The following is a 12,898-nucleotide window of genomic DNA, read 5'->3' as shown; positions in this document are numbered from 1 at the left end:
CGCCTGTCTGGTGTTTCTTTATGAGAAAATTGATGCAGGATGCTTGATTTTAACACCTGAAAATTGCAACATGGTGTGAAATGCGTATCTTCCTGCTCACTTTTGACCGGAAATGAGACGCCACACTTGACAGCATTGTAAGTCTCAAGTTATGGCAGATGTTTGACTTTCTGTAATTACTTCAACAAACATGATTTTTGGAAGGATTTATGAATATATCGAGTAATTCAAGTTAAATAATTTGCTGAAAAACTTTCTTCTTTGCTAAAATACCACAGAAAATGTCAAAGAGCAGTACTGTTTACAAAAAAGCAGAACCAAAGCAAGAAAAATATACAAAAACTTCCCAGACTGCACTGTCACAACTGACCATGGAGGCAAGAGGACAAGCACACAGGGAACTAGCCAGCACCAGCATACTAGCCCCAGAAGCCCAGGAGCTACACACTTAATAACATAAGATGATTTTAAACAAATGAGATCAAACAGCACTCGTCGCTCAGGTGGGAAATCATGACTAAACAAGGTGAGCGGAGTGCAGTCAGCTCTGCAGTGAAGCGCAGACAAATTTTCATTTAAAGCGCTGAAAAATGGGAGAGAAGGTGCAATGAGACAGAGGCCTGCAGCGATGCAGCCATTGATATGCAGCAGAGCCAGAGAGAGTGAGTACAATAAGGGTGTGTACATACGCAGCATCTGAGGTCCCTCAGAACTCCAGCAGTACAGGGAAAGTAGGATACGTACATTAGCATATTCCACTAATTGTTATTCATTTACGCTGCCTCTATTTCCCAGAACATTAAGTCCATGAGTGAGATGTGTGTATTATATTTCCCAGTATGCATGTGAATATGCTATAAAGACAACTGGTGAATAGCTGACGGCCCTGTGACGTCTTTTCAAAGAAAGTTCACACTATAATAATAGTGACTTCAACTGAAATTAAAAAAAAAAAAAAAAAAAAAATCTAACTTCAAATAAAAAAACACATTAATGGTAATAAGTGCTGGTTTTGAATGACATTTTGACATCTTGTCACAGTAGGGAAAGCACAGGCGCTGATGGCTCAGGTCCATTAAGTGTTTCAGTGAACCATGACTGTGAACCATCATCATGCATAAAAGCAGGACTTCCAGACATTATTAACACAACCCTGCTTCCCCCACTGTTACAAGTCAAAATGTCTGGAGTGAAAAAGGTCAACACAACAATCTGACTTAGTGGTTAGCTTTACACAAAAAATTACGTAAAAAAATTTCCCCTCGGGGATTAATAAAGTAACTACCGAGCTATCAGTAATTTCACTGATGTGTTATCAAATGTATTTCAACAATTAAAGTATAACAATTCAACTGTTAATAACTTCATTTAAAAAAATCTACTTTTAAAATATTTTTTGTTGGTTAATTGAATATTCATTAACAAATGTTAAGTCTTTTAATTTACTTAGTTTCTGTTTTTTAATCCTCCTTTAAAATTTTTGTATGGTCCATATTTCATTTAGACACAAATCTCCTTAATTTAAAGGGCCCATATTGTGTAAATCCAGATTTAGATGTTTTGATTATGAAGCAGGATAGGTGCTGAATAAATACTGTCAAAGTGTCATAAAGCTAATTCGACAGAGAAATGAACACAGCCCATCACCCTCCATCTGACTGGTAAATTATGACAAATGGCCAGTAAAATATAATTCAAACGCATCATTGAGCCACGACTTAATCAATGTGCATCTTGCTATGATTATGATTGTTTGTAGCTCCACTGTGTCGAGAAATAATCCATGTTGTTACACGTTCTGATGAGTTACATCTGTCTCACTCTGTATTTAGCATGAACTGACCCGATCCTAACACCAAACAGCTGGATTTCAGTCCTCTCCATGTTGTTGTACACTGTAAAAACACCATACAGGGACTTAGTGGGATCAACTAATCTTTTATTATTAGGCTAATCTAAATATATAAGTTTTAGCTACAGTGAAAATGCAAGTGCGAAGAAAATATGAGTGAATGTGTGATCTAACTGCTGCTGATGGAAGTTTAATGAATTTGTTTTCTCAAAGTACATGAATAATTAACTGATGTGTGAACATTGAGCAAACTCAATCAATATTACTTCAGTTTACTCATGGAGAACTGACGTGTGCTCATTTAATTGATCAATGTATTTGGTTTTACCTTTCTTTTTAATCCTTCCTTTGGATCCTTCTCAGTCATTTTGCCTTTAAATGTTCCCTATAACCCTCCGTTAAATTCAATGTTAACATTGTCTATAGAAGTAGTGTAATATTAGAAAAAAACCTAATATTTCACTTTCATTAAAGGGGCTTTTGGGTTGACAGGCGAGGAATGAGCAATGAGTATGAAAATCCTGCAGCGTCAATATCTTCTTTCATGCTACAGAGAGTTCACAGTGGCAGGAGATCAGACAGGATGATCTGCCAGAGGGAAGGACGAGGGCGCAGCAGTGAGAGAATAAGTGAGGGGTGAAGTTAGAGGAGGGGAAGAAATATTACTATTCATGCAACACCTTTTATATCACATCATGCCGAATTCTTAGAAAGATGCAGAGGAAAAGAGGAGGATGAAAAGCAATAAATTGTGATCTCAAAGTTTAGTGCAAGACACCAAACTTAATTCTTAATCAGAAAGCAGGGATCTATTTCATTGATGTGCCAATCATGGAGCTCACATCCTCTCCTGCCAGCCCATCAGGACATGAGAGATGACTGGCTTCACTGTGGGGCGTCTCCCACATGGAAGATGTTTTTGATTGATGGCATCTGCAGAACCAGCTGCTGTAGAACAGAGCCAATAGTGAGGGAAAAGAGATTCGACATGCACATTAAAATTTCTATTTGAGTAAACCAGTGAGCAGCTGAGGTACAAGGTCTTTCCTTTGTAAATGTTTAGATGGATTCAAGGTCACAAACTCAAAGGCCACGATTAAAACATAACTTATGTAAGTTCTCCTTTGCACTTTAGGTGGGAAGAAATGTAAACTATATTGATTTTTCAGCTATTGTGAGGGCAGGAAAGAAACATCTTGACATTTCTAAGGAAACAGTGTTTCTAGCCAATGTCATTGCTCAACACATTACATTTCATTTAAATGCACGATGCTTGCGAGCTAGTTCAGGCAGTCAGCTGAACCTGCTCCCCTCTGCATCGTGTGAATTTGGCGGTCTATTTAAGCTGGAAAAACGCAATTTGTCAACAATACTGCTGCCTTGCATGTATGTTCAGCCCCAGCATCCACCTGCATGCTCCAGGGGGGGTCAAGATATTTGCTCATCTCTGACCAATCTCTCATATCTGCGGGGAATGATGAGGCCGGAGCCCAGACGCCAAACTCTCACTATGTTCTGCTGCTGCAATGAACATTTCAAACATTAGTTGTCTGACTGAACTTTTTTTTAATGTTCACCCACACAGACACTGAACCAAATTACCAGCATGACACTGTCAGTCACAACCAAAAATTGAAACCCACCACTAATGTAGGGGGCAGAAACCTAATTACAACTTACATTTCTTTGTTTTTTTGGTGCTTTTGACACTTTGAGCAATAAATACCCGAGTCAAAATAAATACCAAACATATACAACTCACTAATTACCTTTCATGTGAATAACTACAATTCGACAATCTAAGATGAGTTATCAGGTACAAACTGCACCACATATGTTCCTGTAACTTTTTTAACCTTCTGGCACTGTTTCCTCCATCTAAGATTTAGACTCAAAGCAAATCACTGAATTGAATGAAACAGACAACTATAAAGCAGTATTAGTTGGTGTCACAAGCTGCTGAGTGGAAGTGGCTTTGAGTGTTATCTGTGTCTTGCTCAACTCTGTAGCAACAGTTTCTGTCTCCGATCTCACTAACCCACAATAAAAACAACAAGAGCTTTAACTTCTGTTCTGATCCATAGTCAACTTACTACATAAACCGATTTAGGAATCATGAGATTTCCAATCATCTCCGTGATGCAGGCTTGCTGCGTGAGCCCTGTGAGCCACAAATGACCCCATACACGTGCACCGCTCTGGCATGGCAGTCGGTCTCCTGGATCAAGAAATGACGGGGATTACCTGCAGGTACACATGACAGGAACTGCAGATTGTGCTGCTGCTGTGTGGCTGTTTTCACAACTGTACCTGGTGCTGGTGCAGAGGTGTAACTGATTCAGTCTCACCCACCTACACACACACACACACACACACACACACACACACACACACACACACACACACACACACACACACACACACACACACACACACACACACACACACACACACACACACACACACACACACACACACACACACACACACACACACACATTTACGCACATGGAGGAGGCCTGGGATCTGGAACCTGACCAGTGAAATCAGAGAGGCATTAATGACTCACAGCAATATCAGCAAAATAACACACAGCGGTATTCACACGACTGGCAGGAATTAGCACACCCACAAGAGGGGACGTTTTCTTTTTGTGTACTCACATGTTTACCTCGATAGCAGTGATTTATCACATGCTATGAGACCTCTTTCCCTACGGAGAAAAATACTTTCATGGAACACAAGGGGTCACACAATGGAGAGCGCTTACAATGCAGGCATCCACACAGTCACACACAAACACAGTACACACACACTCAAAGTACTGGGCACACACAGAGTGAGATTGCTTCAAGGCTGAAAAAACTCAGTAGTAATTAGTTTTTAAAGAAACTCTTGCACAAATTGCATTAGTAAACTTCAAGCACAGCTTCTGATTTAGGCTACATTTCAATTACTGAGAGCAATATACTTAAAAAGAGCTTAGTGAAACCTAACTCAGGACCACCAGGAGCCCAAATCACCAATGTGCTTTTTGTGTGCGTGTATTTGTGTGCATCTTGTGAGATTTTTTTATTGTGAAAGCCTGCTGTCGTGGCTGACTGTGCATCAAATGCAAATCACCAACAAGAGTTATGATCTGCTGGTGGCTCCTGTGTCAGCAGGGTTGGACACGAGACAAGGCCGCAGAGGAGGAAGAGAAGAGGAAGAGATGGAAGGAGAGAGGGTGATTAGTGGCTCTCCTTCCTCTGCCTGCAGCTCATACTGTAGAAATGAGGGATTTGCAAGTTGGTTCAGCTGCACTCTTCGTTTTGATGAAAAGCTTCCTGCAAGTATGGAAATGTTCAGACACTCATTTTAGTCAATTTTGGGTGCTGATTTGAATAAAATGATTCTTTATAAAAACCTAAGTAAGTTAACATGTAAGTAGCTGTCCCTGCAGCACAAAATATTCATTTTCTTTAGCACTATTACTGTCTTGTGTGATTTAGAAAGTTCCAGGCGACAAATTGATAGCGCAACGCTGTGATGAATGAGAGGAGAGACCTCCATTCTTCACCTACTGATGCTTGCAGCTTGCTGTTTTGGCTCTTTATTGGACAAAAAAGTCCAGCAATCCATTGTTACCGCAGCTGCTAAGAACCTGACGAAAACACTGAGCAAACAAGCTGCAGGACACAAAGCGACACAGACATGTAAATGTCTTATTAAAATCGAGACAGTGTACACACATTTCATCTGCAGCCTGCTGCTGGAGGGCACACCCTCCCTGTCTAAGACTAGTCTTGCTCACCCACACTGATAAAAATACCCCTGCAAGGAGGACAGAAAAAGATCACACTGTGACTTGCTTCCTCTGGTAGCCGCAGATGCTTGTCTGGCAGCAGCAAGAGAGTTCACTGAATTTTTAGCACTGGTGTATTTATTAACACACTACTATTGTTTTGGGATCATTTTGAGATATTCAAATTACTATTCATGTGCATGAAATAAAAGGAAAATCTCATGCCTAAATTTACAGTTTGTACAGAAGCCTTAATATGGAGCGATATTAATGGATGGAGGTAGATAAACACATAAGGTCTGATTTAACCTCTGGGGACAATGGACAATATTTTGGGGTTTCCAGAGGACCCAGCAGATATTCTGGCCAAGACTTCCTCTTTCAGTTGCTGGTTGTTGTTTACAGTCCAATTAACAACTTGAAACACAACAATGGAGTCGAGTTGAGACGCAACTAATATCTATAAGCAGATATCTGCATATGAATGCACTTACATTTAAAAAAAATAAAAATTAATAAGTTTAATTGTTGCCAGACGATAGCCGATGGGTTCCAAGATGACATTACAACAAATGCTTTCTGCCTCTTTGGATTTCCACACAGAATATTTACCTGCATTCAACCAGAGCCCAGGTCAAATCGGATTAATCAATACTACTTGGACTACAAACGGAAACCAGAAAACTTCCCGTGCCAAACTCTTGTCCTATTTTGTAAAGATTCTGCATTATTATACCGATTTGTGTTTATACAGAGGAAAGATCCAAGGAAAAATACATTTTGTTCATTTCCTGCCTCTCAAAATTGTGCATGAACAAGCAAATATTACAGTTGTGCAGATCAACCTGTTTTAGTATGGCAGAAAAGCCAGAGAAAATCAAAGTTATAGGATCAATTTACCTTAAATAAGATGGTTTCAATATTAAACCTTTTGGACAAAATAGCAGCATTAGACACAAGGAGACTTAACCAAGCAATAAATGATCCACAATAATAAATGGATGTTGAATCTACTTAAATTGATTTCCATACCATGAGAAAAGGAGCATTTACATGATTAGAGCAGATCTGCACATCTCTGTGTGGGGTGATGGTCTGATCAGTAAGTGCATTATCTCTTACTGGACAAACTGCTGTGACTGACAACTTTTGTTAATCCCAACATAGCTACTATCTGACTCATCAATATAAACTATCTGTATGCTTCTCCTTAGAAATGAAAACAAACAGCAAGACCTCCGGTGTTCACGTATAGTTGATGAAATTGGACAGGATGTGCTGCCTGTCACACCATATAGATGTGACATGCATATAAGCAAAAGCGGTTGTGTGTATTTGAGAGGTAGCATGTTTAGCAAACCACCACTTAAATGCTACGAGCCACATTTTAGTGTACGTGGTCGTTAGCTTATTTTTTAAGATCCCTGAGCCATTCAGCTACGTGGCCTTTAGAAGTTGGCAGGCCAGTCGTAAAGAATCAAATTAAATGTGGACTGTGTGTGCGTGTGCGTGTGGGCATGCGCGTGTGCGTGTGCGTGTGCGTGTGTGTGTGTGTGTGTGTGTGTGTCTGTCAGCTACGCGGTTACACCACCGTGACAGCGCCAGAGTTCACTTAGGCTCACATTTGAAATACGACAGGCTGTTAATGTGGCACTATAACTGCAGCAGTGAGCGTGTAAATGTGTGTGTTGGAGTGAATTGAGCGGCATGTGTGCGGGTCTGTGTTTGCATGTGTATTCACAGGATGCTTGCAGTTTTTCCTGCAGTGCACACACACCGATCCATAGTAAAACAATGTACTTCCATGCATGGAGTATTAAGACCTGATTAAAATATTTTTGGAAAGAAATGTAGTGGCAAAATATGCAATGACATTGAATTCACATTAAGGTTTTGTTCTTGTAGGTGAATTCAGTGTATAAGCCTTTTGTGTATATGCAGAGTAAAGTATAGGGCTGCGGCAGATGCCATAATCTCCTCACAGCCATGCTCTGGGATGAGATTATGAAAGTGGAAAGAGCAGTTAGTCACTTTAGTTTATTACTATTTCTCTGCACACAAACACACACACACACACGCACGCACGCACGCACGCACGCACGCACGCACGCACGCACGCACGCACGCACGCACGCACGCACACACACACACACACACACACACACACACACACACACACACACACACACACACACACACTGTATATATAGCTACATAATTCTAAGGCCTGAAAAATATATTTAGAGATACAAACAGCAGTCCATTTCTGCAGATCAAGCAGAGAAAAGTGCGGTAGCTCAAATTTTAATGTGGAAAATGAAGAAAGTATCAGGTAGAGAGAGGGAGGATGTGACAAAGAAAGGAAGACTTAGATTGTGAAAGAATAAAAAAATTTAAAAAAACAAGACGAGGAAAAGTCTAAGTGAAGCAGAGATGTACTATGCAAATGCAGAAACAAAAAGAAAGACGAACAATGCAAAACAAAAGGCATTTTTAATGGCATTTAGACTCTTGAATAATCAGGACGCGTCATTTCCTCCTCTGTCATGTCTGTTTCATCCTCCTACCCTCTCCATCTTTCTTTCTCTCTTGACCTTCCTTTCTTATCTCTTTTCATCTCCCTCACTTCCCCTTTAACATTCTCCCCACTGCTTTGGGTGAGAAAACAAAACAAGTTTCCACTAAAAATGTTTTGACATCTCTGATAAAACCATTGCTGTGTGGCACGCATGATTGTATGAGTGTGTTTGTGTGTCGATGCTGTGTAATTCAACCAGACTGCAAATGGGCATGCTTGTCCCACTCGCTCAGGAGGCAAAGCTGTGTTTAGTGCATGTGTGTATGTGTATGTGTGTGTTACAAGGCTAGAAGGTGTCGTGGCTGCGTAATCACAGAGTCTTTTCTCCTCAGATACCATCTGCCATCAACACGTCTGTGGTTGCCCCCATTATATGTGAAACATTCAGTCAATGACTCTATCCATCTCAACTACAGCTGCTCTTAAATATAATCAAACACACATAATCGATGCATGTGCTCACATGTCTGCTTGCGAGCAGCCATGTGTCTGCTGGGATATATATGCACACATTCTTATGTGTGTGTGTGTGTGTGTGTGTGTGTGTGTGTGTGTGTGTGTGTGTGTGTGTGTGTGTGTGTGTGTGTGTGTGTGTGTGTGTGTGTGTGTGTGGGTGACTTCAGCCTCTGAGTGTGTCCATGTGTGCGATGATTACAAATCTGCTTTCCCTAGATGGATCGCACTTGCAAGCAGCGTGGCCACGCTACTGCGAATGCTGATGGACAGCCGGTGCAAGTGAGTGAGATCATTTGGCAGTCAGTTTGCCTTCTTTGCAAATTGTTTTTTTTTTACATTTAGATTCAGCAGATCCCTCAGAAACGGTTCAAAAAGAGCCAAAAACCAAAGCAGGATGAACAGATCCTGATAAGATGGTTAAATGTTTTTTGACTTTTGATTTTTGACTTGACTTTGACTGATTCTATTTTATATTTTTTTCAGTCATAAAATTACTGTAAATGACATGCAAGAAAAGGGAAAAATTACTTTATTAGTGTCGTGCTTGCTGCATAACGACTCTGCATCCGTCAACACTGCTACAGTCTATTTAGCATCAAATCAATGCCTTTTCTTTGCAATCATCCACTCCAGTAGAAACTCATAGCCATTTCCAAAATAATGTTTTGGGCTCCTCTCGCCTGAAGCCCAACACTTGTGCAAGCTGTAAATCACTGTTCTAAATGACACGACTCCACCCAGAGAGAGTAATTCATGCTAAAACCAGATTTAAGCCTGTTTAATGCGCTAATGAAAAGTGCTGTATTCATATGTAGCTGGTAGTCGGCAATGTTGTGACATCAGGCCCATCTGTGACTCAGTCTAAACCTCTAATGAGAACATTACTGTACCCCCGGCAGAGACACACAAACAGAGAAAGACGGATGGAAGGAGGAGAGCGCGAGGGCAGAGATGCAAACCTCACCACCTCTTTTGACTGTCATCGTCCCTTTCCCTCCTCCTCCTCCTCCTCCTCCTCCTCCTCCTCGTCTTCGCTGCCTCTCCTGCTTCCACTCCTGCTTCCACTCCTCCCTCCCGTCTCATACACCAGGACTGAGGGCAGCAGGTCTAACTCGATACACCATGCAGCAAAATCAATGAAAGACAGAACTAGACGGAGCTGGGGGACTGAGACGAAGAAATAGGGCCAAGTGGAGAGGCAACACATTTTTGGACAGCTTTGTCATGCTCTGTAATCCTGCCCACCTCCAATTAGACTAACACACAGTCAGTAAAGCTTAAATGCACCACTAACACACATATTTGTAATTTCACTGCAATATTGTAATATTTTATTCTGAATGACAATGAAAGCGCAAAATTATAACTGTTTCATTATGGAAAATTGTTGTTTAGGGAAGAAATCAAACAGAGGAAGCTCAGGAAGACCAAAAAACATGACAGTCTGAAAGGCAATGCCACATGCAGCTCTTCTCTTCCACATTCAAGTATGTAATCACATCATGCATAGTCACATATCTAATATTTCAAGATCCAGATTGATTTTGGCATGACTCCACAACAAACTGACTCGCACTCTCCTGCGTATAGTACTAGCAACACCCCACCTTACCTGCCCAGACATACAGAGTTTAATATGCATCCGATGGTGAGTCAGGGCACTAGAACAACTCCCAAGGCTTTGGACAGACAGGCATGCATAAATTGTCTGAGCAGACACATGTAGACCGAGCTCATTAGCAAATACAACCATCTAAAGCGCATTCCCCTGCCTCTCGTGCTCCTTTGATTGTTCGCTCTGCAAATGCTAAATGTGCATCCTTTTCTTTGAAACCATGACTTTGAGTTTGTAAATTTCAGGCATGGCGAAATAAAGCAGCGAAAGAAAGAGAAATCCATGACATTCAAAAAAATGATGTCAAAATGAGAAAACTTGGAAGAAAATAATCTGACACATGCCACATTAGTATCTATATTCCCTGCCTTGCTGTGTCAATATCTTTTCCCAGCAGTATACACTCTGTCTCCCCCATTTTACACATTTGCCTCAATACTCTTTGCTCTCCTCCCCTTTTTATTACCATTCCCTTAACAGCCCCATATCGTCTTTCACCTTTGCTACATTGGCAATGTAAAAAATGTATGAAAACAGTTTTATTTTCAGTTATTAATGAATATAGTCAAGTATGGAACAGTCGTAAAACAAAATCCTAAAAAGACACAACACCCATCCTTGCAGCGCTGACTCCATGAAAGTCCGCCTTTCCCTCTCATTCATTCACTTTTCCCTTCACATCTGTCTCCCTCAATGATAATGTTCCCTCAGCCCTCTTCCTCTCTCAATCTCCTTTTTTTTTTTTTTTTTTATCCAATAAACGCCCATTTAATTTCCCCCTCACTTTAGTGTCCTTCAATCAACCATTTCACAGCTCCCCTCACATGTCATGTCTTCATTCATTCCTCTCTAATCTCCCGTCTCTGCCGTGGCTGAGTATTGTGAATGTGTCTGTGTGTGAAAACACTAACCTGCCCTTCTGGCATGCCGAGCAGAGCCAGGCTTTGTCCCTCTTGGCGTAGGTGCAGCAGGTCTTGCAGATGTTGTACTGGCAGTCCAGGCACTGGCGCTTGGGGTTGAGCAAGAACGTGAAGGGCGCGCAGCAGCGGATGCAGCAGTGCTCGTTGAAGCGGTGCTGCTTGGAGAGGATGGAGCATCTGCTGCCTTCCTCCGCCAGCTCCTGCTTCATCTCGCTGAAACCGAGAGAGAGAGAGAGAGAGAGAGAGAGAGAGAGAGAGAGAGAGAGAGAGAGAGAGAGAGAGAGAGAGAGAGAGAGAGGGGGAGAGAGAGAGAGGGGGAGGGGGAGTGAGAGGATGGTGAGCGTCTGGTCGAGAGGTAGAACAGGAAAACGGCTGAGGAGGCGAAGCAGAATAATTGAAGAAGCTGTGGCAAATAAAAAATTAAAGGGGGAACGGGATATTAAAACAAACCATGGGGTCATGGGTTTGGTAAAAACATTTTCACCCCCCCACCTCCCACCCTCTATCTGTCTAACACCGATTCTGTGGAATTAACGTGATGGCTGACATTTCAATTTGGGAGGACCTGTCATGCCTTGTTTGCCCACATCAGTCAAAAGACAGCTGAGGAGATCACGCCATGCGCATTTATAATGTACAATGAAGCAGCCTTGGGACTTTGTTAATTACCATATTATGTGGTTAAGAATAATAACAACAAATTGGCATAATACTTAAAGTTTAAGGTCAATACACAGAAATCAGCCACAGGAAAAAAAAAAAATCATTAATAACCAGCCTCCACAGTCATACTGGAGAGCTGTTTGGACACTAGCCCAAACACTTACTACTTAAAACTACATAAAATGAAGGAGTACAGTCTCACTAATCTCAACACCTCAGAGAATTGACTTCTGAACTATTAATTAGACTAACAAAATTTTACCAAAGCTCATTTAAAAACCAAACCAAAAGCCAAAGCTCACACTGGAATTCCAGCAGCTGTCTAAGTGTGCATAATTTACACATAAATGCACCTGTTTATTATAATGCACTTTAGAAGTATGGTTTTGATATTCACAGTCTGATCAAAGGGAAGAGAGAGATGGGATAACATAGGCTGTTTTTCAGTGTTTTAACCAGCAAAGCAGCTTTGCTATCCGAAGCCTCAACTGTTCACATAAATTATGCACATGGGTTTTTCCACTGTAGGATTTGTGCTGACTGGGCAATGCACCATGGGCAGAGGCTACGATAAATTATGTAATATTTTTCATTTATATCATAAACCAATTATCATCAGTGCCTACTGCATTCGTGTCAATTATATTTAGAATAATGCAAAGCGAAGGGGGGCGCTTAAGTAACACATTTATCCATCTCTGTTTACACTATCAGCCATCAGATGTCATTTAGGCGTGAACGGAGACAGCGATGCAGAGATCAAGATCTCGCTGCTAGCCAGGTGTGAAAGTGAGTTCAGTTCGAGTGGGCAGCAAGCAAATTATTTAAGCTGCTCCTCTATACACCACACAGGCAGGTCACAGCCTGCTGGGCTCTCACTGATCCTACAGATACGTGTCGAATAGAGCTCAAACAAATGCAAAACACAAAACATAAAAAAATATTCTTGATACCAAGCCACCCCAAATGTGTCTGAACAGAGTGATGAATGCAACACACTGGATGCAGATGTAAAACACAGGCAACCTAT

At 41.2% G+C, this 12,898-nt stretch overlaps 1 protein-coding gene across 4 annotated transcripts in view; it reads right to left on the bottom strand.

Moving 5' to 3' along the window:
* The window catches only part of myripb (myosin VIIA and Rab interacting protein b), a 105,874-nt gene that overhangs the window by 44,131 nt on the left and 48,845 nt on the right, over nt 1-12,898 (bottom strand). For all 4 annotated transcript variants that reach the window (XM_069705548.1, XM_069705545.1, XM_069705546.1 and 1 more), the window contains exon 3: nt 11,197-11,418. In XM_069705548.1, the coding sequence (XP_069561649.1) occupies nt 11,197-11,418 (222 nt within the window). The remainder of the gene's footprint in view (nt 1-11,196; nt 11,419-12,898) is intronic.

This window comes from Brachyistius frenatus, unplaced genomic scaffold (assembly GCF_029030835.1).
Source record: "Brachyistius frenatus isolate BFR_SWC_R1_liver_20210118 unplaced genomic scaffold, ASM2903083v1 Contig_57, whole genome shotgun sequence".
Taxonomy (NCBI): domain Eukaryota; kingdom Metazoa; phylum Chordata; class Actinopteri; family Embiotocidae; genus Brachyistius; species Brachyistius frenatus.
The sequence above is the reverse complement of the archived record's forward strand: the minus strand, read 5'-3'. Positions and strand labels throughout refer to the sequence as shown.